This window comes from Prionailurus bengalensis, chromosome C1 (assembly GCF_016509475.1).
Source record: "Prionailurus bengalensis isolate Pbe53 chromosome C1, Fcat_Pben_1.1_paternal_pri, whole genome shotgun sequence".
In the NCBI taxonomy this organism is placed as follows: domain Eukaryota; kingdom Metazoa; phylum Chordata; class Mammalia; order Carnivora; family Felidae; genus Prionailurus; species Prionailurus bengalensis.
The window spans coordinates 126,565,769-126,592,370 of NC_057345.1; the positions used below are offsets into that span (position 1 = coordinate 126,565,769).

General features: G+C 44.6%; 1 protein-coding gene across 2 annotated transcripts in view; it reads left to right on the forward strand.

The window, feature by feature from the left end:
• The window catches only part of MGAT5 (alpha-1,6-mannosylglycoprotein 6-beta-N-acetylglucosaminyltransferase), a 341,991-nt gene that overhangs the window by 274,485 nt on the left and 40,904 nt on the right, over positions 1-26,602 (forward strand). For both annotated transcript variants that reach the window (XM_043573265.1, XM_043573264.1), the window contains exon 13: positions 17,819-17,968. In XM_043573265.1, coding sequence (XP_043429200.1) covers positions 17,819-17,968 — 150 coding nt within the window. The remainder of the gene's footprint in view (positions 1-17,818; positions 17,969-26,602) is intronic.

The following is a 26,602-nucleotide window of genomic DNA, read 5'->3' on the forward strand; positions in this document are numbered from 1 at the left end:
AGTGAGGGACAAGAACCCCACAGGAGCACTTCCATGACGGAGCCTGTGGCCACAAAACAGGCGTGTTGTGTACTACCATGTCCCTGTGTGGCTTCTTGCATGCATCTAAGTGATGTATTTTGCATGAAGCTGCTGTTACTGAGTCTACAGAATACTAATGTGCTGGGGAAAGATAGAACGTGAACCACAGTGACTTACGTGCTTCACCGACATCCTTCCCTACTTTATCCTTCCTGTATGAGCTTATTGACCTTGAAGAAACATGCGTTTTAACAGAACTGCCTGCACCTCCTCCTTTATTCTCTCTCACTTCTTTTCTTTCTCTAAATAATATTACTCATGAAACAGCAGGATTGGCAAGAGAAACTGAATCCAGTGACTGGCCCCAAAACCAAGTAGATTTCAAGTAAGTGTTAAAAATCTCAGGGCAGCAGTCCCATCAAGACAGCATGTATACACCACAAGGTATATTAAATCTACAGAGAATGAAGAATAAAAGGGTGACTGGAATGCCATTAATCACTTAATCCTTCTCCTGCCATTTAAAGCCCCTCACTTCTGGCTCCCAGTTTAGGAAACTCTCAGCTGCTGATTGAATAGCCTGTTCACATGGGCTCCATTATGTACAAATACACATCAGACAAACTGGGGTGAATGTGGAGGGCAATAGTGTTTGTAATGCCACTAAAATGTAAGGTAGCAAGGTAAGCCCCAAAGAGCAGGTTACAAACATACATATGAAAAATTTTAAAGACATGTAAGGTTGGGTACTTACTTAAAAATATGTTTCAACACATGTATGGGGCATGACAGCAGAAAATGAAAAATTGTTAATATGACACTAGAGAAAGATAATAAAACCACTGATGGTATAGAATATTGAGCATTCTCTGGAGGAGGAAGAAATACAAAGAAATGAGACTTTGATAAATGCTTGTTAGAAGGAAGATAAATCTAGCATTTTTTACACAGGGCTTATAAAGTGAGGTCCTATTGTTCCTAATGGATGGAGAAAATATGGAACAGCTAAGCAACAGCCATGCTAAGCAACACTAAAGCCTTGGAAGGTGAGATAAGGTGTGAGTAGCACCTTGTTATCAGCCAGAATCACATCACAGTAAGCTCTGAGAGCATTTTGGTATGCTGACAGAAATCCTTAAAAGAATGTCAAAGCAAAAATTTGTTGCAAAGTATAGTAATGGGTTATTTTTAAATGTGCAAAATTAGCTTGTGAGTGGACTATGGAGAATCCGTTCAGTGTCAGAATATGAGCAGCTGTCAGAGGCAAAATAAGAAATGTTTGAACAAGCTATTGATGGAAACTGCAGAAAGGTGAAATAACCTCAGAGGTGTTAGAAGAAATGCCATTCAAATGAGGGACTAACTAGATAAAATGGTAGTAGTAGTTTCCCAAAACTAGAATGTTGCAATGGGTAAGTATATCAATTAAATTAGGAATTTAAAAAAGGCAATTTAGGGCTATTTTAGTGGCCTGTTATCAGGGACCCAGGCTGCTTCTGTCCTTCTACTCTGCCATCTTAGTAATGACGCCTATCTTCAAAGTTACCTCTTGGTCCAAGATGACTGCTGGAGCTCCAGCTGTTATGTCCTCAATCCACTTAGGATGCAAGAGAACAAAGGGAAGGATAGAAAGGGTGTACTTCCCTGCTAAGGCAAGCCACTTTAAAGAGCCCTCATGGAAGTTGTACCCAGTCTTTACCTCACTTCCTAATAACATTGGGAAAAATGATCTCTCAGTGAGGACTGTTGCTGCCCCAGATCAAAGTGTGGTTCTGTTGAAGGAAGAAGAGGGTAGCCAACAGCTGTCTCTACCACAAAGTGGATATGTGCTAAGCCAATCTTTGTATTGAATGAAAGGGTAGGGGGAGGGTAGTAGTATATACCCAGGTAATACGTGTGCAAGGGACATCTCAGCATAAGCAACAGGGTGAAGATGAAAATAAAAACACAACAAAAACCTTATCAGAGTAGGTTTATGTCAGACGCCACTTGACCAGATATAAGATACATATATTGCGTTCTCTTTAACAAGCTGGCACAAAGACTGGCTTTTGTAGAACGGTGGCAAAGAGCTTCATTCCAATCCTGATTCTGCCGTATAACTTATTAGATGACCTTACTGATGCAAGTGTTTTGATGTCTGTGGGCCTCAATTTGTCCATTTGTAAGGTGTAAATAGCAGTTAGTTCTTTCCTCCTAAGATGATGGTGGGGATTAACTGAAATCCTGCATAGAAAGTTGTAGTACAGAGTTGTGAGCTCAGCACACAGGGGCACCACACCCTCTAGTCTGGCTGTGTCTGTGCAGCTGGAAGTCCTCTCTAGCCAAGAGTAAGTCACCTGCTGGTAAGTCACCTGGCGAGCTCTTGCGTCATGTCCCCTTATGCTGGAGGGGGAGGGAGGAATCACACCCATCCTCACGGCCAGTCCTGAACAACACAGAGAGTTTTTTGTTGAAGGGGAACAAGAAAGAGCAGGGAATAGTAGGGGAAAGCAGTCGTCCCATAGCTGTGAAGGGTTGGATATTCAGTTATGTGCCCAAGAGCTCCAAAGCCAGAAGAAAAATGTGTCTGTGAATGGGAGACTGTCAGCGGAAGGCCCCAATAGAAGATGAATGGTTGGGTGATTGTCAGAGAATCAGGACACTTGCCACACAGAATTCTGTGATCACAGCAGATACAGGAGACAACAGAATCACCAGTTTGATTTCATGGGGGTCAGAGCTGGGGTTTTAGAAGGATGCACAAAAAAAATGAATTAAGGAGAGCAGAGAACTAAAACATAAGGTTAGAGCTGTCTAAAGCTTAGAAGTTGCCACCTCTTACCCCAAAAGTCAAGGACAACAACAAAAAAGCGTTCTCACTTGAGAGTTTGAAAGCTTTTCTCAGAATAAATTATAGTGACTCTTATTTAGGTGGAAAATTTATCCATTTATCACAGAAAAAAATTTAAGTTTATTTGAAAGAGAGAGAGAGAGAGAGAGAGAGAGAAAGTGGGGGAGGGGCAGAGAGGGAGAGAGAGAATCCCAAGCAGGCTCTGTGCTGTCAGCACAGAGCCAGACGCGGGGCTCAGACCCACAAACCGTGAAATCATGACCTGAGCTGAAGTTAGATGCTTAATCAACTGAGCCCCCCAGTCGTCCCTATCATAGAAAAACTTGTAATGAAAGTATAACATAATGAGCTTCCATGCACCCATCCAGCTTCACCAGTTATCAACTCCCAGCTCTTCCTGTCTCCTCTGTATCCCTCACCCTCAGATTATTTTAAAGCAAATCCAAGACATCATTTCACCCCCACGTATTTCAGCCTGTACCTCTAAAATACAAGGACTCTTAAAAAAAATTAACCGCAATACCATTATCACACCTAAAAATAATTGATAGTTCTTTATGTTGAATACACAGCCCGTGTTCAGATTTCATAGATTGCCTCATAATTTCTGTTCATTTTCTTCAATCAGGTTGCCAACAGGAGCCACACACTGTGCTTGGGGGTGTTCCTGAACTCCCTTTTAATGGGAGTCTGTTAAAGGAACCAATTTATCCCATAGAGTTTCCCCCAGCCTGAATTTTACTCAATGCACACCCGTGGTGTGGTTTACTCTCCTCCTCTCCCCTCTTTCTTTAATGGGTAGATAAGATATTACAGCTTGATCAGATTAAGGTGTAATTGTGCAAGGCCACTTCATAGGTGTGGCTGGGTAGTAACGTTGGGAGACACTGAAGTCTGTTTTTCTTCCTTCCCTTGATGTTCTCAGCCATTATGACTCATTGCCTACATCCATTAGTTCATTAGTGCTCGCAAATGGTGATAGTCTAATTAAGTGTCTTTATGAACTCACTTAATTTAAATATATTTGATGTTTCTCAGTCTGCTGAAGTTATTCTTACTGATGTTTTATTGACTTTTAAATTTAGCCCATTTAAATTTCATAAATGCTAAGTTTGGGAACGTCTGAAAAGCCATCTGAGGGGAAAAGACCTAGCTAACATCTGCACTGAGATAGCACCCCCTGCCTTTTCCAGAGTCCCTCCTTTTTTTAAAGGAAAGCTTTCTTACTGTGATTTTTTTTTTTCAAGTAGAGTAAAGCCTTGGCCTCTGCACTACCTCCATATGCTTTACCAGCTGAACTAGAAGACCTACCAGATAGATGGGTTCCCCCATGATTAATTTTTTTTTTTTTCCTGGAGACCCTGAGGCCTGCAGTCATGCACATATGGTACCTAATGGCTTGGTGGGTAACTTGGTTAATGGTGTGTGAAGGTGACCTGAATAAATTTGAGATCAGAACTAATGTGGAATATGGCAAGCTGCTCTGATAATAAATGTGGAGTACTTGTGTTTCTGCCTAAGTGGGTGTTAGGTGACTGTGGGGGAGAAAGTACATAGCCCTGAGCTCAGAAATTCTGTTAAGGACACAGGAGACCAAATGCCTCCTCTTCTGAACCTTTTTAATGAGGATGTTCACTGTCCCTTTACCACATTCTACTGGAATTTTAAAGCTAATTGTCACTCCCCTTTTATAATTACTCTTTCTCATTGGGAACTGCACGTGACCAAGACAGGGGCATTGGTGTGGTTTCATCAGGTTTTTCCCAGCCTTCCTTCTAGGAAAAATAGATGCAGACAGAATTTTATTTGTTCACTCCATTTTGTTGACAAGTGGTTATTTGCAAGCTTCTCTTCAGGATTAGACTGCCACTTGGTCTTCAGTTTGTTTTTGATTGTGGCAACCATGTCAGTGCAAAAAAAAAAAGGGGGGGGATCAGGACCTCCCAATCCATGGGTATTAATTTATTAAAAAATGTGTAGTGCTGTAATAATATTATGTACATTATAATAACGTTGAAAACCATAAGCAAAGAATTTCATATTTTTTTCTGCCATCCCGGTGAATCTTCCAGTGCATGTTACTTTGTGCAGTCCACTTGAGTAGTTAGACCAGGGAGAGTGTGAGGTTCCAGCAAACACTTGGTACCCTCCAAACAAACCAGACCCCAAAAGCAAAATTCAGCTTCAGCTAATTTTTATAGTCAGAAAAGGTGGAGAAAAGGTGGAAAGAAGTTAATTATCTTCAACATAAAAGTTTCTATTGTTTGCAGAAATGGAATTTTATTTTGAATCGCATGGCAGGGCCCCATACCCATTTCAGAGGGAGGACTTCTCCAAAGACTGTACTCTGTTTCCACTAGTATCTGTCTGGAGTTGCCTGTGCCGTCACAGAGGACACATTTAAGTCACATGATGTATATTCTAGTCTATGAGAATTAAACCCCTCAACCCCGGAATCTGGGACCATGGTCACTGAATTTTGCTAAACAGTCACTGCAGAGTTCCTTTCAAACATGAAATGATTTGGGCCCAGATCTTTCCCAGGAGTGGGCCCCTTCTTACCCACTGCATGGTTTGTCTTACTGAACAAATGTCACATCTTCAGTTTCAGGCCAACTCTCAGACTTCTGTGATCTTTGCCTTGTTTCAGACCTTAGAGGTCTCTATTCTTGGACTCCTGTTTCATTTAGTTTCTAGACTAATGATCAGAGGTGTATGGACCAGGTCCTTGCCCCCCACACACACCCCAGGAGCTTGGAAATGAAGGACAGTAAGGACACACACCCAGCTCAATCCATGTTGAGCAAGATAGGAGACAGTACAGAGGGGGGAATTCGGGGTCTTTTGGCAGACAGGGCAGGGGGGAGGGTACAGGTCATGCTATTCGTGATTTGCTTGAGGAAAATGTCAAGAAGTGTCACTCTGAGTACTTCAAAAGGAGGACTGCCTGGGATGGTCAATGGCAGGCAGCATTTAAGCAGGAAGGAGTCTCTAAAACAAAGACTGGAAGCAACAGTTAGCCATGAACATGGCCTAGAGAAGAAAGGCTTGACTAGTACAGAACACAAAGCTTAGAAAGTGAAGTCCTGAGATGATCCAAACCATGGCACAGCCTTTTGTAGTTCCAGAACCACTTATGCACATCATCTCCTATGATCTTTGGGGCCTGTCTGGAAGGGAGAGTGGTTATTACCTGAAGAATCTGGGTGCAGGTGGGTGAAACCACTCACCCAAGGGCACAGAGGGAGAGCTCAGGCTGAAATCCAGATCTGACTTTGGTCCTTTTCCCTGTACCTACCTCCCTAGGACAAGTTATGGTGGGCATTTGAGTTGGGGAAAGACCTTCAGAGCTCGGTGCCTGAGAAATGTGAGGAGGTGGAGGAAAGGTACTGATTGCATGGGAGAGAAGAGTGTATGGAAAGTACAAAAGAGATTTTCCAAAATGATACTTGATTATGAGACCTCAGCTTTGCTTCCGCGTGTATCATAGTTGTGTCTGTTTTCAAGCTCCTGCTTCTAAATTAGATACTGTAGCTGCTTTTCCTTCTAAAAACACTTATTTGCAGCATTTTAGATTCAAATGTGTATGAATTAAGCTGATCACTTTTACTTTGCTCTCTTTATGTTTTCAAAAAGTCACGAATGAAGGGAAGAAATTTCAAGAGCTGTGATTTATTTCAAGGAGGTATTTTTCACTTCCTTCTTAAAAAACAATCTTTCATGTAAAGGCCAGTGGCTAGCTGTCCTTTGAAGGGAACCTTCACTGCTGTGCCAAAATCAGAATTTAAGTCTGGACACTGTGGCTTCCTCAAAAAATGCAGAGAGATTATGCCTGGAATTTAGAACATTGCTCTCCATTTGATTGGAGCAGAGGAAGGAAGGGGCCCAAGAGAGACTTGTGTTTTAAATGGCCTGGTTTATCACATGTCAGGTCCTGGCCTTTACAACAAAGATGTGTTGACACTTCCTATTCTGAGGAGAGAGATTATGCACATTATTACAAAGTGACACATCCATCATGATGAAGTCGTGGGTATTAATGGGTATGGCACTGGGCTGAATGCCTTGGAGAGGAAATTTACCAAGCACAGCCCTTATGCACTCTAGCCTGACAGAGATGAGGAGCACCAGAAGCGAGCTTGTGCTGTCCCACTCACAGGTGGAGCTCCCTTTGGTCAGAGGCCCAGTGTCGAGGTCAGAAGACCCCCTTGGGGAGTGAAGGGCCTGCCCTACAGCACATGGAGACATTGCACGCTCTGAGATCTGTGCCTTGTCTCTGACATAACAGAGTGCTGGGTGGAGCTTGGAGAGGCACAGTGGAGAGTGGGGTGTGTGATTGTGTGTGTGTGTGTGTGTGTGTGTGTGTGTCTGTGTATCAGACAATGTGGTGGGAATTGTGACCCATTCACATAACAATAAAAAAAATCTCATTTGTTTTTGTGGATGCTCCAATGAGATAATAGGGCAGGTATAAGAATAAAACCCTACATCTTTTCATTCTTGACCCATACTGCCTACTGAAATTTACACAGATGTGGATGGATGCCCAGAAACAGCCAAATTACTTCAGATTAATGTGGGGATAAGGGGTGAGGGGTGGAGGCCTGGCCTGCCGGTGGAAAGGCAGCCACAGGCAGAGACCAGTTCTCCCCTCTCTGACTCTGAATAATGAAGCAGGACTGGTGACAGGTGACCCAACCCTGCCATCCATTCTCGAAGACTGCTTTTACCCTGAATGCCTACTGCTGGTAAGAGCCACCAAGCAAAAGGATCTCCAAAAAGTCCTGCGTCTATTTGAAACAGTGCTGTTCACCCTGGCTATATCCATTCCAACAAAGAGAACTTCCTGGCACACTAAATTATGTCTTCCTCGGAGATGTCACCCTCCCATGCAGACTTTGCACTCATGATCTGGGATGGCATCAGAGGGCACGTTTGTGATCTGTATGAATCTGTTCATTTGTCCTGATTACCCCCAAAGAGGTGCTTTTTATACTCATTAGGGCTCTGAAGAGAAGAACAAATACTACCATAGCATCAAATCATTGTATTCTCTTAGAGGAAATTAAGTAGAAAATGAAACGTTTTTCAGTCCCTGACTATGTGTTGCTGTGTTTCTCTACAACATGGTATCCTGGTTTTGTTTTTGTTTTTTTTTTTTAATTTAGAATCACATTAATAGAACTGGTCACAGTCACCCACCCCCCCCCCCCATGCTTTTGCACAGTCCACGGAGAAACACTTCACTGGAGTATAAACCCCTGTCCTTTGTGTGGGGTTCAGCAGACTGTAGCTTTCCTTCTCATTCTGGGGTGGGAGAGCCTCGCAGGAGGGTGAGGCCTGTGGGGGGCCCTCTCTCTAGAACGCACGCAGTATGCACTTCCCCAGGGAGGTGGGTTCTGGCTCATAATGACTTTTCTCTTCCTAGTTGCCCCCTCACTTCCCAGATTTCTACCTTAGTCACTACATGTGAAATGTGTCCCTTCAGGACTGCCAACTGTGATTTTGGACATAAGTGTTACTTTTTTTTTCCTGTTTGTAAGGTAATTACTTGTGGAAAAGCTAGAAATTGCAGGAAAGCAATTACTTTTCATCCCAGCATGCAGTGATAACCAGATTAGATATGTGTCCTGCCTGTCACTTTGTGTGTTGTATATGTGTCTTGCATCATATGAAAGAAATTGTTTGAAATTAGTAAAAGTGTTCTGCGATGAACTATAAGGTAGATGGACAAGTACAGCTGTACTGTCCATTAGCATGAATATATGAAGAATGGATTCTGACAGAGTCAGTGACAGATGTACAGAATTTATTAACACATGAATGAAAATAGAAAACGTGATGGAAGAGATGAAAATAGAGACAGGTTTTTCCCCTTGTAAAAAAGAGTATATTGAAGTTACTAAAAAGTATTATAATCTATTACTTTTTGTTTTCACATGGTAATCCTTTTTAATCCTTTATTGACATATCCAAAGTTCAGAAAACAAGGTGTCCATTTTTCCGGTCATTATTCACTTTATTGTATGGTTACTACTGAAAATAATCTTTGACCTAAAGGTGGAGTGTTAACAAATGATCCCCTTTGGGCGGCAAAGGCTCCAGGTGCAGGTACTTCACGCATTTTCACTTGGAGACCAGCCTGGGTCTGATTCTGAGGGAAGTGGAGGTGGAAGGTGGATGGTTCCAGAGTTGGAACCACCCCCCCACCCCCAGGTCATTGGCTGTCTTCAGTGGAGGGCAGTTTTCTATTCACCTTAACAATAAGCACTAAACAATCAGGAACAGGTTTGCTGGTAGGAGAGGGAACCTGGGTGGCCATCAGCAGTCTCTGCGCCTCATTTCATTTGCAGACTGTTAGCTGTGTAGCCTCTGGGAAGGCATGGAGGAAGGTACTTTAAGTCACAATTTAAAAATCATGGACAGGGTGCCTGGTTGGCTCAGTTGGTTATGCCTCCGACTTTGGCTCAGGTCAGGATGTGTGCTGATAGCTTGGAGCCTGGAGCCTGCTTCAGACTCTGTGTCTTCCTCTCTCTCTCTCTCTCTCTCTCTCTCTCTCTGCCCCTCCCCCACTTGTTCTCTCTCTCTCTCTCTCTCTCTCTCTCTCTCTCTCTCTCTCTCTCCCCCTCCCTCCCTCCCTCCCTCCTTGACTTCCTATCTCTCCTTTCTTCCCTCCCTCCCTCAAAAATAAATAAATATCTTTTAAAAATTGTGGGCTTTAGGGCTCAAAGGACCTTCAAATCAACAAGCCCCTCATTTTACAGCTGAGGAACTTGAACTTGCAAAAGATAAAGCAGGTTGTCCAGGCTTATCTAAGCAGTACTGGGTAACCTGCAGGTTGTAGCCCGGTCTGCTGTCTCCTACACACTTCACTCTGAATAGCCTTGCACACATTTACCCAAGAAAAAGACTTTCTTCAAATAGTGTGAGAAGTTCACCAGGGAAAAGGTCATTCCAGGTCAGACCCGGGGAGTGAACTTCAGGCACGGTGTTTGCCGAGGAGTATGCAGTTGGCAGCTCCCACGGGGCAAAAGTGTGGTTTATGAGGAAGCTTTCCATCCCTGGATTTTTTTGCAAAGTGAGATGACATTAAGGGAGGGGAGTTTACCACCTTTTCCTTTAGACTCTCTGACCCATCCATCCACCCACCTCTTCTCTCTCTCTGCACCCTTATTGCTCAGATTTTGCCTGGTGCCTCTTGCCCTTCTCTGTCCTGCTGTCTGATAAAGGGAGTGACCTGAGTCCCCTGCCATGATCTTGCCACCAGTGTGGTTGGAAGGATGACAGAATGTGGCCTTTCCTCACCTCTTAGTGAAGTGAGGCTCTCTATCACACACTTCCTTTAAGCATTAGGTTCCAAACTAAAGTCATCCACACCAAATCCAGACTTGTTACATGCATACCCCACCTGGACTATTAATTACTTAGTATTTTTAATGGACTCATTTTGAAAATAGTTATTTTAGCTTTTTCCTAAAGAGTTAATAAACATGAAACGCCATGGGTGTGTTTTTCTAAGCCATATTTAATAGGCTTACAACTATTAAAATTAAGAATTTTTATCTGTGCTCTACCTAAGATCATCTCGTATATGTAAACATTAAGTTGAAAGAGTGGGATTCTGTTGAATTCAAACATGAAACAACTTTTTTTCTCTCTTGAATTGTACAAGTCTTTTTTGCCCCTTGGATGCAGTTTTGGGCAAGTCCTATAAAACTCGCAATTAATAATTAAAAAAAAAAAACAACTCTGTTACTTTTAGTTCTAAGAACCGTCCAAGTGCAGTAATTAAAATACCTACTCTGATTTAGTAGTGGAAACTTTGAACATCATCTCAAGTTAAGCTCCTTTCCTTCTGCTTCTAAGTGCTGCTTTGCCTGAGAAGCCTGAGATGGACTTATGGCACCCTCCCAAGGCTGTTTCCAGCAGCCCATCCTCCCAGTGCCTCCTCCTCGAACAGAGCCCTTCCCCGTAGGATCCAGCTGGGCACCACTCTGTGTGGTCCACACCTGCACCAAAGGAAACCATTATCCATTCCTTTGAGAAACCCTGGGAGCTCTGGCCATTGCTGACTCCTCCTGGAGGGCATCCTCCCAGCTCCAGGCCCCAACCATGAGGCGTTTCAAAGCTTGGGTCTGGCACTAATCTGTGTACCCCAGAAGTGCCCAGGGATGCATGTGAGGCTCTCTGAGTGGTCCTCTAGAACCTTGCTCACCTGCTTAGGTAGAGAAGGGAAAGCAGCCAACAGCTTCCCAGGGATGACCTCCCTCCTCCCCTTCAGGGTGGTGGTACTTTGAGTGCTTGGTACCTGTTGTTTGGTTGCTGGCCTTTGGGACCTCAACTTAATTGGCAGGAGAAGGCCCAGGTTCACACCTGTTACACCGCCTACCGGTGCGAACGTGATTCTTTGAATCCTTCCCTGAAGACACACAGGACAGTCCCGCCAAGTGGCCACTTGTCCTCTGCTTTTAGACCACATCTGGTTGTTGGGCTCTGGTCTAAACCCACCAGGACCGCATCTCCTCCACTCTGTCAGCAGTGGATGAGACTCCTGGGTCACCTCCGTTCAGTCTACAATTTACTGACCCCATGCACGCTCTATTTAAAAAAAAAAAAAAATGCAAGTTCAGTTTTGCCAAGTCCGCCTCTTGGTTTTCTTTTCCCTCCATTTTGACACCTGGAGGGGTGGCAGGGTCTGTTTTCAACCCATCAGCCTGTTTTCTGAGCACAGTAGCATAGCTGGTGGGCTTTGTTGCTCTTGGCCTTAGCAATCAGAGCAGAGTAAGGGGCATCATTATCCCTTAGTGACTGCATTTGCATTGGGGGGAGGGGATGTGAGGGAAGCCAGCTTTACAATTTGAAGACCTCCTGCCCTTCCCATAGTAGAAAGGAGAGTTGATTGTTTTCAAAAACTGGCTGGCAGGTCCCCAGAGCCCTTTAAGAGGCATTTGTTAAATTGCGGAAAGCTCTCGTGCTGAGGCAGAGATCCCTGAAACCTGAAAGTGCTGGGAAAATGGGGAAGTGTGCCAGCAAATCATTGGGTTCAGACAGAAAGGTCTGGGGGTGGGGCGGGCTTGGGTTCCAGTTGGGCTGGGAGGCGAAGGCTTTAGCCGTCTTGGGACTCATTTCTAGCTTGTCCCTTTTTATGGTGTGGGGGTAGTGTGAGCACTATATATTTTTAAATAAAGGTGTATATTTAAATAGCTTTCATGTACATTGTATTCCCAATTCTAGCTCAGCACATATAAAAGGTGTCTAATATAATTGGGAAATGATATTATCCCATAGTCCTCGTTCCATCAGCAAAAACAGGGCTGATGGCTCTTTGCACATTACCCATTCAGCCACAGAAGTCTAAATTTCTTCTGAGAAATCTCCGAAATTTCAGCACCTCTTTAGGCCAAACACCAAAATGTTCACCTAACCAGACAGTAGAGAGTAAGTCAAGGACTGGTGAATATAGTCTTCCCTTTCCCTCATTCCACATCCATTCTTTATCCTCCACCCAAAACTCTGAGGTAGGTAGGTTCTAGAACCACTGGTATCATACTTAGAGAGTGCAGCTTACATGCAACTACTCGCCCATTGCCCTGGATGAGTTGTAATTTATGCCACATGAGGTCCAGTCAAGAATAAGTGTGGAGCCTGGCACAGTGAAAGGAAGAAAATTCCCTTCTTTTTGTTTTGCCCATGGGCTCGTAGGTGGGCCACAGTCCAGGCTGGAGACAAGAGTGCAAGGTTCCCCTTATTATTCCCACTATAATTATTAAACATCATCCTTTCTCCTGGAAAGGTAAGGATTTAGAGAGAAGGGGTCAAGGGTGGTAGGTTTGTAGAATCTTAACTTCCCAGAGACTTCCAGACTTCTAGGAGGCCTGACTGAGACTTAGCAAGGACCACCCCTCCCCAACACACACACCCAATACACACCTTAACCTTGGGTGGTTACTTGCAATAAATGAGCCAAGGACTGTAACATCTAATTATTCTATAATGCAAATTGTTTCTACTTCACTGCTGAAATTCACAGATTTGCATTTTAGAACTTCTAATCTTGGAATAAAAGAATTGTTCATCCTTGTTGAATTTTAGACTTCAGAACAGGCTGATGAGGTAGGGTTCTGTTTTTTTATTTTATTTTATTTTATTTTATTTTATTTTATTTTATTTTATTTTATTTTATTTAATGTCTCCATCTCTTCCTCCCTCCTGTCTTTCTACCTCAAAACTCCTGAGAGAGCTAGGTTATAAGGAAGACAGCTCGTCTCTGAAATACAGCTTGTGTGGTTTGTACCTCTCATTTTATTTTCATTAAAATACACCCTTAGGTAAAGTCATGGACCTTAAGCTCATTTGCTGGGAGAAGGTTTTGTTGCAGAAAGAAGAATCTGGCTTCTGAGGCAGGGTGGGAAGGTGGGCAGGACCGAGTGGTAGAGTTAAGTCTGAGATCCATTAATAATATTGTGCTCGGTGTGTCCTCTCTGTGTTCTCATACAGCCAGTACTTGCTTCCTGAGCTCCTGCTCTGTGCCAGGCCCCTGCACACTGAGTCTTCAGTGTCTGCCCTTGAGAAGTTCACAGTCCTGTTGGGTGGGAAGACAATGATAAAGCAGCCCAAAGAGGCCAAGCAGGAAGTGACTGTTAAAAAGATAAACTGAGGCACATTAAAAAGGTTAAGAGTTTATTGGAAGAAAAATCAAAGGCAGCTCCAAACCTGATGCAGTTAGGAGCACTTCCCTGACAGTAGCTGGGGAAAGACTTACGTAGAGGAGGTGCGAAGCAGAGAAAGGAAATTATCTCATTGGCTATGGCTTACAGCCTTGTTGGCTGTTTGTGATTGGTTGTCTCCGGCGTTTTTATTTCATAACCTTGAGGCATTTGCCAGCTCAGCTTATGTAGGCCACCATGGCATTCGAGCCACCTCAGTCTAATGGCCTCCTTGTTTCATTAATTTAACAGTACTAAAGACACAGAGGAGGTGGCAGCTAACTTCACCTGGGTGACCCCAGGGATTGCCATCTTGCAGAGGATGAATGGGGAGGAGTCCAGGAGAGAAAAGGAGGCCAGAAGAAAGGGGGTTTCAGGCTGAGGCAGTGGCAGGTGATATGTATGCAGGAGAGCAGAAGAGGTTTGGGAGCAAAGACTGAGCCAAACGTAGGTAGACCTGACACAAAGGAAAAGAAATAACAGAAGATGAAGCTAGAAAGCTTGGAGAAGCCCACATTGTGAAGGGCCTGTGTGCATAGCTGAGAAGTTGATCTTTCACTGCCATGAAGAGCCTTTGAAAACTTCATATAGGGGAACTAAATCTTCATTCTTGGAAACTAGCCCTGAGGACAGTAAATTGAAGGGTTGGGGGCTTAAGGTCTTAGCCCAGGGCCTCTAGAAAAAAGGCCTGAGGCAGATGCAAGTATTATTCCTTACTGGGGAAGGAGGTGCAAGGCCAGAGGCTGTAGGAGTGGAGGAGGAGGGAAGCGAGGCCAGGAGAAGCTCATGGTGACAAGATGGAGCGGACAGCCATGTTGGCTCCTGCTGAACAGACATTGCATTGTGGTCCCTGGGCACTCTGCGCTCCTGGAAGGTTTGCAGGGAAGAACTCTACTTTGGTATACTCTGCAGAAGAGAGAAAGAGGGGAGTTTTATTTGCCCTGCCCCCTTCTGTATTCTCATTGTCCCTGGCTCACCTCCCAGGAAACTAGTGGCCCTGTCCTTCTGGGATGCTCTTCAGCATAGCAGGCCCCACGATCCCCCACCGCATCTCACAGTGTAGCTTCTGTCCTGTCTGAATGCACAGGGCAGCGTCGGTAGCATGAGCACCGACTGAGTGAGAAAGTAGAGTAGGCAGTGAGCAGTGTGTGTGAGTGGCTCCCCTGCACCTTTATCTGGAGCCCATGGTGTGATTCACCCTCAGCACATTTCTGCGCAACTCTTGACAGGCGGCAACAAGAGGCTTGAGGTGAATCACCTAGCTGTCAGGTCAGCTTCAAAGCTTAGAGTTCTGTTGGAAACATTTGTTTCCTCTGATAACCTGTTTGATTTTGTTCTCATTCCTGAAACTACCTCTCTGAAGGTAATTTCTCCTTTCTGATTTGACCCGGCCTTAATGTTAATAAATTTACAGACTTTATTATTAGCCCCTGCACATGCTTCTGAGCTTGCCCCCTTGTTGTGTTTCAAGGAGGCCCAACCTCTTCTGGGATTGATGGTGATACATGTGTTGTATCCTATATATTGTTTACTCCCCAGGCGTTCGGTCCAGGAATCCCAGTCTTGCGTGTGTCTGTCTGCAGTGAGGATTCTCCAGGACAGGAACCAAGTGGGCCATTCACTCTTCTTTGTCACCCGCTGGCCAGACCTAGTTCATGGGCCTTTGGTCTATCTTCACTAGTTAGCAGCTGGCTTTTCACAAGGAAATGTCTCTTTTTGCTTAAAGGAGAGAGGCCTGGCCTGCCCAATCCCTGAACAAAAGCCCAGCAAGATGTCCTGACCGGCCTCCTTTTGGATGATAAGAATCCACCCAGAGTAGCTTAAGCAAACTGTGGGGTGGGGAAACGTTTGGGCAGCTGCTATTATTATTACTGGAAGAATCCAGAAAGATCTGGGAAATTTAGGATAGGGAACAGCTGTGGATGGATTGGGACCGGGTTTTCTCTCTTCTGGGTCTCTCTGTTTTCTTTTCTCACTCTATCTTATCATCTCCTTTCCTCCTCCTATCCCTTTCTTGCTCTCTCTCTGTGTCATGCTTAGAGGGGTGATGTCTAGGTCCCTATTATTACCAACTGTCTGGCTCAGTCTTCCCCTTTCCTCCTTTCAGCTCTCATCTGGTTCTTTCTACTTCCACCCCCCAAAACTGGCGGCTGGCTTCCTCAGAACTTGTATCTGGATCATAATTACCCAGACTCCAGCACTGAGTGACCTTTTGGCTCTATAGCCCACAGCCATCTGGCAGTGATCTCTCTGTGAACAAGACTCTGAGCTCCTGAGAGAGGCTCCTATTGGCTCAGCTTCTCCTCCTGAGCCTGGCCACACTGCCCCAGGCTCCTGCCTAGCCTAGAGATGGGTCCCCCTTGGGTCAGGCACACCCCACCCTGGGCTGGTCAGCAGTGTCAGGGGGCAGGGTCACCAGATTTCGTCCCCACCTACCAGGGGCTGTGGATGAGGTTGGGATCCCTGAGAAGGGGTTTTGTGGGGACAGGAATTACCAGGTACATGTGGCACAAGAACTGTATGATAGAACCCCTCAAAGTAATTTATGTCAGTGAGGTGATCTTAAATTTGTTTCAGCCTACAAATAGGAAGCCATAGTTTATAAAACTGTTTCTAGTCACCTCTGCATTAATTCAAGGGTGTACATCTCTGAAGTGATAAATTTAGTATCTTCCAGCCATACTAAACATGGCATGAAAATTAAACTTTCAGTCCACGTGTTCACTTTCTTTGTACATTAGGGGGCAGGCATGGACTTGGTTGATTCTGAACAAAATCATCTTGGTGCATAAAATGGAGAATGGGAACTAGACTTGTTTTTCCAGCCATGAAGACTTTTGATAATGGGGTTTGAGACATGCGTCTCACAAAATTGAGCGTCCTTTGTGATCTTCTCTACCAGGGCAGTGCCTGGCAGAGGGCAGACCCTGAATCCAGCTCAGAACTTTGTGGGGAGGCAGAAACGTGCTGCTGCCCTCCCCCCATGAGAGCCCCTTGCCTGTCTCCAAGCTCTGTGGCTGCTGATGCCACATGCCTACATCCCTTGCAGTCTTTACTCATAAAACTGGCTATTAATACATTTTCCTGGAGTGTGTGAAAACGGGCTTAGAATGGGGGAAAAAAAACTTGTCCCACTTTTATACAACTGGAAAACATTACAGAACTTGAATTTTTCAAATTAAAAAAAAAAAAAAAAAAAAAAAGCAACCTACCAAATCCAGCCTGTGCTTCTTAGTCACACGGAAATGTGAAGAGGAAGGGAAAGTCACTTCTGCCTCACAGGTGGTTTTGATTTAGAAAATGTGCCTCGAAATTCAGTACAGAAAAGAGGTTTTGTTTTGCTTCTAATAAAAATAAAACTACTTTTGAATGTTTCAGGGTTCATCAAAGTTTACATTTAGTCTTTTTTCCATTTTTGTCTACCTGGCTATTCTCATGATCTCTCCAGCTACCGAGCCAATCAATGTATATTGTGGGAAACTCTCATCTTCCCCCCGATCTGAAGTAGGTGGGATCCAGTTCTGACAACATGCGTTAATCATAACTAGAAATGCTGGCAAGAGCTGGGGATGTTTGCATTCCTCAGGGACAGCTTAGCATCTCCAGCTAAATATTTCAGCCCAACTGACTGCCTTCTCTGGGCTTTCCTTCCCCAAACATCCTCCTCCGTAAGGCAGACGAGCCAAATGCAAAGTGTTGGGTCCCTGATAATTTACAAAGTGAGGATAATACTTTAAAATTCTTGGCCTTGAGAGGCACCTGGGTGGCTCAGTTGGCTAAGCCTCCAGTTCTTGGTTTCAGCTCAGGTCATGATCTCACAGTTTGTGGGTTCGAATCCTGCATCAAGCACTGACAGCATGGAGCCTGCTAAGATTCTCTCTCCCTCTCTCTGCGCGTCCCCACTCGTGCTCCCTCCCTCCCTCCCTCTCTCTTTCTCTCTCTCTCTCTTTCCCCCTCTCAAAATAAATAAACTTTAAAAAGATAAAAAAAAAAAAACAGTTGGCCTTGAGCTATCATTGGTATTCAGTAATATACTGCTATATTTTCTGTTCTTCCTTACAGAATTGTACAGCAGCAATATGACTATGTTTGCCCTCAAAATCCAGGCATATCACTTTTAAAAGAAATATTGGGGGTCAGATTGCCAAATTCCTACAATTTCCATATTAAGAACTCCATCTCTGTGGCCTCCAGCTATGAGACAGGTTGTTAAAAGGATGAAAGAAAAAAATGCCTTCCCCTTGTGTCCCCTCTTTAGAATAAGAAAATCTACTTGGACATTATTCACACGTACATGGAAGTGCATGCGACCGTTTATGGCTCCAGCACGAAGAATATTCCCAGTTATGTGAAAAACCATGGCATCCTAAGTGGGCGGGACCTACAGTTTCTTCTCCGAGAAACCAAGGTAGGTTTATAGGAATTTTTAAAACATCCATCAGTGATGTTTACTGGTTGTTTCTGTTGGTGTTGAAAACGGGATCAGAATCTCTCGTGCTGTCTTTTCAATGCTGTAGTAACTTATGAAGTCATTTCTGGGCAGTGGTTTTCTAGATCAGCTATAGCTTAAAAGTTCGTGAATTGTGGAAAGAGGTTGCTACAGTTGAAAGCCTGCTTACCCAGGACCTACTCCGTGCCAGGCATCAAGCGAGGGGCTGGGGATACAGTGGCAAACAGAAAAGGTAAGGTCCTGTCTTGAGGGTCAGACGTTACGATAAAGAAGCAGCTTTCACAGTAAGCCTGGGGTGCTCAGCTCCCCTACCTCTTTAATCAACATCGCTCAAGGAATCGGGCCACCAAGTGGCTTTTCTTGCACCTCTTCATTCACAGATTTGTACTGGACCCTGAAGAAGTTCAGATGGGGGAAGAGTCCCTTCAGGCTCTGGGAGCAGGGAAGACACTGTGAAAGATGTGGGAGATGAACAATTGGCGGGTGGGGGGCAGGTGATACCGAGGACACACAAGAAGGAGAGTCAAGTAGTGGAGACAGAGATGACACATTCAGGAGAGAGCCACAAAGTAACCCAGCTGCTCTATTGCTGGGAAATAGTGGAAGGTAACTTTTGGTAAGGAGCTGAGGGGCTGGTTGTCCCAAGCATAGACCCTAGGGTGTAGGCAGCTTCAGACCCCATGATGCAGGCAGCCGGGGGAGCCACTGAGCGAGGTCTATTTTAGTGGCATGCTGAATGCATTGTTTTGAACCGGTGCCTGTAATTCTGCCATGAAAGTACCAAATGATGTTAGGGACTTGCAAATAAACCAGAGTTTGGCCTTAAAGGGCCAGACCTAGTGCAAGGGATGTAAGAGTAAGAAAGCCAGTGTGAGCCCTGCCATGAAGCATAGGGACAGCTTATTACCAACAGTGATTTTCTCAGTTCTGGGCCCTGACTGGCTGTGTTTTCATTTTTAAGGTAGCAGGGAGGCTGAGTGGGTGAGAGGCTCTGTGGCTTAATAGCGACTTTTTATCATTTTATGATACTTGGATTTGGGAGAGCATATTCACATATGCTGCCTTGTTTGATTCTCACAAACAAAGCCGTAGATGGGGAAGGTACTGTTAACTTCATTTTAAACAGCAGAAAGTAGGCTAGAGCATTTGGCTTGCTCACAGTCACTGACTTTGCCTGGGCGGGGTGACCCTTACGCATGATTTTTTTTTTTATTGCAAATTAAAGGTCTGTTAGGCCCTCAAGGCACCATCCTCCTGAATAAACACCCAAACTGGAGAACATTTATTGGACACTCCCTTCCCAACAGAATAAGCATCTCCCTCCTGCCTCAGTCTCTCCATATGTAACTGCATTTGATCCTTTCTATCTCTAAGTCATTCGTGTGGTGCCATGAATAAAATAGATGGATGAATTATTTATCTCCTTGGCCAAAGATCTGGTTTGTATTTATTAAGATTTCATTTCCTTACAAGGTCATCTGTAGTCTGATGCTCGTGTGTGGCAACCCCGGAGTGAAGTGTGTTCCCCACTTTGCACTCTTGGCTTTCTGTTCTTTTTCTGTCTCAGGATGACATTTTAGAATCGTGAGGATGTCCGGGCCCTTTAGTGGCAATGCTATTTTTGCCATTTGCCTCATTTTACTTCTCCTCACATCAGCTGGTGGAAAAAGCTAGAGCCTCTTTAAAATTACATTTGGCAACGCTGGCTCTCAACAGCGTGTCATTACTGTCTCGCGCACTCCTATTAACCCAGCCTCGTGAATGTCTTACTCAGCCTTGGAAGTTTTAAAAGAACCCTGACTTACCTACCATCCATTTACCCTGTCAGAGAATGGGGAATAGGCCGAAGCAGAGGCCGCTGATATCCCAGGGAGGAAAAGAGAAGAGGCTTGGAATATCCGGATCGTGATGTCAGAGACCGCCTAACAGCCAAGGACTGCAGACCGAATTTTGAGTGTGAGGGGCATATATTTATCCTTGAAAAACGGGTGCCTTCACAGGATGTCACTGATCCCATTTTGTATTGCCTGTTCGTCTGACTAGAATATATTAAAGCCCTCCGAGTGGAATTATGGCTAAAACAGTTGGCAAATATGATGGAAATGAGGCGCTGTGTCGCCGAGACTCCCCTTATACCCAGAACACAGCAGCAGGCACTAAAATGAATGGATCTTGGGCTTTGAAATAATGACACTAAAGACCAGTCAGGCTTTGCATTTATAACCCTTTCTGCCTCTAACTCCTTCCTCTGTGTCTCTGAGCAATTTAAAAGCGATTTATTCCAATCCACGTTGAAAGTGGAGAACTGGAGACACAGAGAAGTAAATGTCGGTAGAACGAATGGGATTCACACTCTCCTCGGGCTCACTGGAGAGGAAAGCGAGTCTGGTGCTGCTTCAGGTTTGGAGACGGGCTGAACTGACTGATGTTTAATCAGCTCCTCACTTATTATTTTTCTTTATGAGACGTCTTTGAAGCCCTGCACCCAGGCCCAGGAAACCCTTTGCTCAGCAGTATTTCTCCCTGGCATGCCACAGGGGCCCATGTGTCATCAGCAGAGTCCGGCTGCCGGGAGCCTATGAAGATGGAGGAATTTGGTGTGACACTAAAAAGGGGCTAAAAGAGCCAGGGAGTTGTTGAATCTAAAAGACTCTTCTAAAACAGGCATATAAATTTGGATGCATTAATTATTTATCGGCAGACTATAGACAAGGCTTTCAGTCCAGCAGACTCCGGGAGTGCAGTTGAAGCCAGCACAGGGTGGCATGTTTTTATTTTGGGGTTAAGTCCTCATCGCTTTTGATGTGATTTCTTTCTTCTTCCTAATTTTAGCCTCTTCATGTCCACCTTCTCCCCAGTCTTAGCATGGGAAGCTCCTGATAGTATGGAGCATTCCTATCCTGTATTAGATTGGAGGCACATTTGGAGTGAGCCGCAAGAGAACGTATTTTTCTACAGTAAAAGCCGAGAGCAAATTCTGGCTGTGGCAAACAAGCAGGGAAAGCCACTGCTGTCTGTGGTGTTACCCTTGGTACCCAGACCTCTGGCCATTCACCCTCCAGCACTTGGGTGGGTCATGACCTGTTTCCCTAATCTATCAGCTCATCAGCTTAGCTGTGGAACTCACTTAGAAGCCTGGGCAGGATTGGAGGATATGCAGTATATGCTGTCCCTTTTCCATCCCATCCCCAGCTCTGGTACCCACCTCCCCCGCCCCCATCAACCATGACTTTTCCCATGAGCTTGGATATAGTTTCCCAGTCTCTCAAGAATCCAGGGCTACCACCCCTGGAACCAGACTCTCATGCAGTTCCATGATGGCAGAGGGGCTTTGCTTGTTCTGTTTACAAGTACATCTTCAATGTCTAGAACAGTGCCTAGCTTGTAGAAGGCTTTCAGATAATTATATAAAGAATGAAGGAAAGAGTCAAGATGAAATCCATTAGCCATCTGGGATCTTGGGACCATGCCCGAAAAACTGAGTTCTTGCTTTGCTCATGAATCACGCACCTAAATCTCCCAAGACTTCCACAGCAAGCGACGCTGTCCTTCTGACACTGCACGCCTGCCTCTCCGTGGTATTGCCTACACATCACACAGGTGTCGCCTGTGAGGGAGAGCCCAAGGGCTTACTTACTGACAGAGCAGTCCACGTTCCGTCTCAGATGCTGAAATACTCACCCTCAGATAGTCAAGGAGGCTTCATCTTATGGCCAGTATCTAAGGTTATTCCTATTCCAGCCAGATGGGGAAAACATTTTGTATACACATGTAATCTTCTCTCCCTCTTTGCCTCCCACGTATGTATGTACAATTGCACAGTTGTAGCGAGATGATTCAGTACTTGCTCTGACTTCAAGGACAAAAGTGCATCCCCACACTCAAATACACACGAAAACATTCAACATCTCTTCATCCTCATGAAGACACATGACTGCTGGAAAGATCTCATCTATTAGTATTTATTCTTTTGCTCATTTTCCCTACTGAATACATTCCAGGCCTCATTCCAGGCATTCTTGCTACAGGGATGACTAAGGAGTTTTGCCCAAGACGAGCATACAGGCATGGTAGAGGAGACCAGCACGGAAACTGGGGACTATAGCAATGCAAAAAGTGCACAGGTAGAGGTAGTAATAATAAAAAATAGTAATACCAACGTAGAACTTCTGGGATATTATAAGCAGGCTCAACCATTTAGTTGTGTAAAATGTTGCACCGTGACTTGTGAAGCCACTCATATAAGAGGATGAGCCTGCTCCTGGAGGACAGGAACTGATTATCAGCCACATTTTAACACAGCGCATCTGTGTCATCATGGTGCACATGACCATGGGGATTTATTATGGCAGTGACAGCCATTTTCTCTCACCCCCACCTGTGCCTTCTCCATGAATTGTCTCTTATCGTGAAAGTCCTCTGTGCTCAGTACTATGAGAGCCCATCCTTAATGTGACGTGAATAGGCCTGTTGTGCTGCCTCGCACCTTCTAATGGTAAACATTTCATGCTGTCATGGCGGAAGATGGACAACATCCACAGTTATCAATTTACCCAAATATTTGCTTACCCCCCCCCCACCACCATCTCCATCTCCAAGTCAGTGCATGTATAGTGAATTGTAGCACATTGGATTATGAACTGGGGTTTCCAAATGACTGAAGTGTATGAACTTTTGGTTTTGATATTGTGGTTTGTGTCTGGTTGTGTTCTGTTTCATTTCTGAAAGACTACTTAGAAAACAAGGATAATCTGGGTGTCTACCCAGTGAGCTGGTCTCCAGGAGATAGCCTCTGACATAGCAGCTGACTCTGACAAACTTTGGGCACTTAAACATACTTGACACATATCATTGTCTTGTCTCCTTTGCCTTTCTACCTCTTCACAAGAGAATCTTCTTGTAGTTTAGGTTAGCGGCTTGGGCAGCCCATGAGAGGGTGTAACCAAACCTGTATGGAAGAGATTTTGGCCACTGTTCTGTTTCTTGATCATCAAGTACAAAAGAGAAGACACATGTCCAGAAAAGGACCCTTCAGTCCACTTGAAGGCATAACCTCTCAGGAGAATACATTTCCTCCACAATCAGCTGTTGTATGGATTCTTTTTAAAGATATAAAATGTATACCTATTACCAAAAATCCGGGGATTTCCAATCATTATATGAAGAATAAATGAGTAAGGCTTAGCAGTCATACATGCTCATGGGACTGGTCTTTCCATGAGGCAGTCACTGTAAACCATGTCTGCTTCCTCTTCTAATGGCCATCTCTCCCTTTTTTTCTAAAAAGTCCAGCTACTTTATGAAACAGTGAGAATTCGTAAATACGCATGCAGGTGCTGAACATTGTGTAAAACCCACAACCACAACTCGGGCACACCTAAACCCCAGCTAAACAATACAAGGTCACGTACATGCAGCTGCATGAAGTTGAATCTGGTTTTGAATTTGGACTACTGTTCAGTGAACGTTTACTTCAGTTCCAAACCTTGAAATACATCATGTGCATGAAATACCTCATTTAAGCCTCACACCTGCCCCGTGAAGTAACTATTATTTTCACCATTTTACATATGAATAAACAGTTTAGAGAGCTTGCGTGACCTTGACTCCGGTCCCATAGCTGGAGAGAATGTTATAAATGGACCTCTGATAATCCATAGGAAGTGGCAGGTAATGCTTTCCCTCAGTTACAGAACTAGGAAGTGAGCTGGTCAGGATTTGAACTTTGGTCTGCAGTTAGACCCCGTACAGTTAGTTACCGCATTGTCCCGATCACTGGGCCAATATTCAGTTTATTGGATAAGCTGAGATTGATTCGTTGCTCAAACTCCCTCCCGAGCCATTCCGCCAATTTAGCTAGTTCAAACTAGTCAGAAAAGCTTATGTTGAGAGTGTGTCTTCTATTTTGGATTATCCTGCTGTTCCCCATCAAGAGTGACTGGAAACTGGCTAAACCCATGTAGAGTCTTCCTATGAGCCACCTTTATCCGTGTTGAAAGGAGTCCATGTTAACTACTCCATTTAAGGGTTTAAAACAATTGTTTCTCCTTTCACACAGAGTAATAAGACTGAGTGGTTTTACTGAACCGTTTGTCAACATGTAGGAATGTCCCAATCCTATGCTGTGAATAAAATCTGTAGTGCTCCACCCATTCTCTTTTAATAGTACTTCAAAAACTTAATTTCAGAGCATTTAATACCTGGATTTAGAACTGCTTATTGAGGGCACCTGGGCGGCTCAGTCAATTGAGCGTCCAACTTCAACTCAGGTCATGATCTCACCGCTCATGAGTTGAGCCCGGTGTTGGGCTCTGTGCTGACAGCTCAGAGCCTGGAGCCTGCTTCAGATTCTGTCTCCTTCTCTCTCTCTGCCCCTCCCCTGCTTGATCTCTCTGTGTCTCTGTCTCTCTCTCAAATGTAAAAAAGTAAACATTAAAAAATGTAAAAAAAAAAAAAATGCTTACGGATGGGACAGAGTTGCAGCCGTGAAGATGTTCTGTCATCTGGAATATCCTCATTAGATTCTGGGCTTCTGCAGGCCAGATGAAGTATAAATAAAATATGCCCAGTTTCCTCCTGAAAAGTTAAGCCTCTGTGCTTGAATGCATTCTTAATGGTGTGTCTGTTGTCCCCATGCTAAAGATATCTGTAGGGAGCACAATGGAAGCTGGGGACTAGGGGAAAGGAAATTTACTGTGGTAAAGGCACCAGTGTGGCAAGGCCATGGCATTCAGAAGTTTATGGGATGTTCTTTGGTGGTGATAAACTCTCTCTGCCTATGCTTTTGTGATTCAAACCTCAAGTGTGTTATTTGACCTTAATACATCTGCTCCATTATAACGTCACAGGTAATGAGTACACGGGAAGCAAGAAAAAATTGCTTATTGACAGAAGTGACAAAGAACTGTTATTTTGGTGTTTCCAAGTCTTGCATTTCCTGCAATCCTAATTAGTGTGACGAGAAAACTCGTTGCCAAGAAATTGTATGGTATTTGCTTAAGCTTCATTCTAAAATTGTGAGGCTTTGGAGAGTTAGCCCAAAATGTTTACTTTATGTGTCCTGAGATATTTTGATGCCAGCAGGGCAGCAAAGATGGTGCAAATTGTTATTCAGATATCATTAAACCTAGGTCACATTCAAGTCCATTAAACAACAGCTTCAAATCCTTTTAATTAATGGGTTCAGATTGGTTGGTCTGAAGGAGCTAATTACATTTTTTTCCCAGGATTTTCTATTTAAATAGACAGTCATTGTGCTTCCTGCATTTCCTCCCAAGTTCTTTGCAATTTAGAGTTGATGAAGGTATCAGCACTTTATGGCAGGCCCTGATTTTCAGAGGTCAGGACTCACTGTAGGCTCAGGTCTCTGGCTAAACCCACAGAGACCCCTGTCTGCATGTTCCAGCACCTTTCTTCTCAGAGTCAAAAGGATCTGGAAACCCTGTGCTTTCCTGTACCCAACCACCACCTGAGAGAGGTCATCTTTCCCCTGAGGAGATCTTTCCCAAATTCTGATAGGGAGCAGATCACAGAGCTCAAAAGCCTGAAGGATGGTAACCCTGGATTCTTCATATTTAACAAAGCTGTGATCTCTTGGGACTAGTCCTTCCCACTCTTGCCTTCCATTTCTCCTGCTGCTGTCAGGCGTCCGCCCCCCATTCCCACCCCTGAGCCACATGCTTAGGCCACACCCTGTATGCTTAAGTTCTCTTTGATAATCTCACTCCTTTCAGCTACTTAGTAAGAATAAAGAACATCCAGAAAAAGGGCCTCCAGATGGTGGTGGAAATGCCCCTTAAATCCTCTATCTTCCAGGCTCCTGCTAACAAAGTGTTCCTCACCCCCATGTCTCCAGTGGATCTGCCCAAGGGGAAATGCCCCCAGCCAATAGTGGGAGCTCTGCTGGCCACTCAAAGCCTCTCTCCCCAGTTTACCCAGTGGATGTCCCTGATGGTATATTTGGTCATGTCAAGGTTTACAAGAAACAAAAGGATAAAACAAGAAAAAAAAAAAAAGTTAACTACCCTGTTTCATGCAAAAAACCATACAGTCATAGGATAGGGAGTCTAGCCACAAAACCTGGGATTTTGTTTCTTGTCCCAGAAAAACTCCTGTGGGGGCTCCGTGATTCTCCTGTATGCCCAGCAGGTGCCAGCTCAGTGTTCAGTCCTGGAATTGAGTGCCCAGCACATACTTTCTGCATCTCTCAGTGGTGCCCAGGGAACCTGGCAGCTTGGACTCCAGTCTCCCCAGACAGAACCATTCTAAGTAACAGTTGATTTTAGCAGCTGCAAAAGATAGAATTGTTGGGGAGAGGGCCCCAGGAAAGGAGAATCAGGCATGCAATATATCCAGTTCACCAATATCCTTCCCTCTCGGGGGGGCCTGGCTGTGTGGGTGTTCCTCAGTGATGGCAGAAGGAACGATACCCTGGGGCCCAGTTATCCTTTGGCGATTGATATGCCCTTGGAGGCTGGAGTGATCTCAGCATTGGCTCCTTGGTGTGGTAGGGAGATCTCAAATCTCACCAAGCCCAGACTTGGACCCTGCCGTCGATAGCTTACAGCCCTCCAGCAGTGTAAAAGGTCCCGA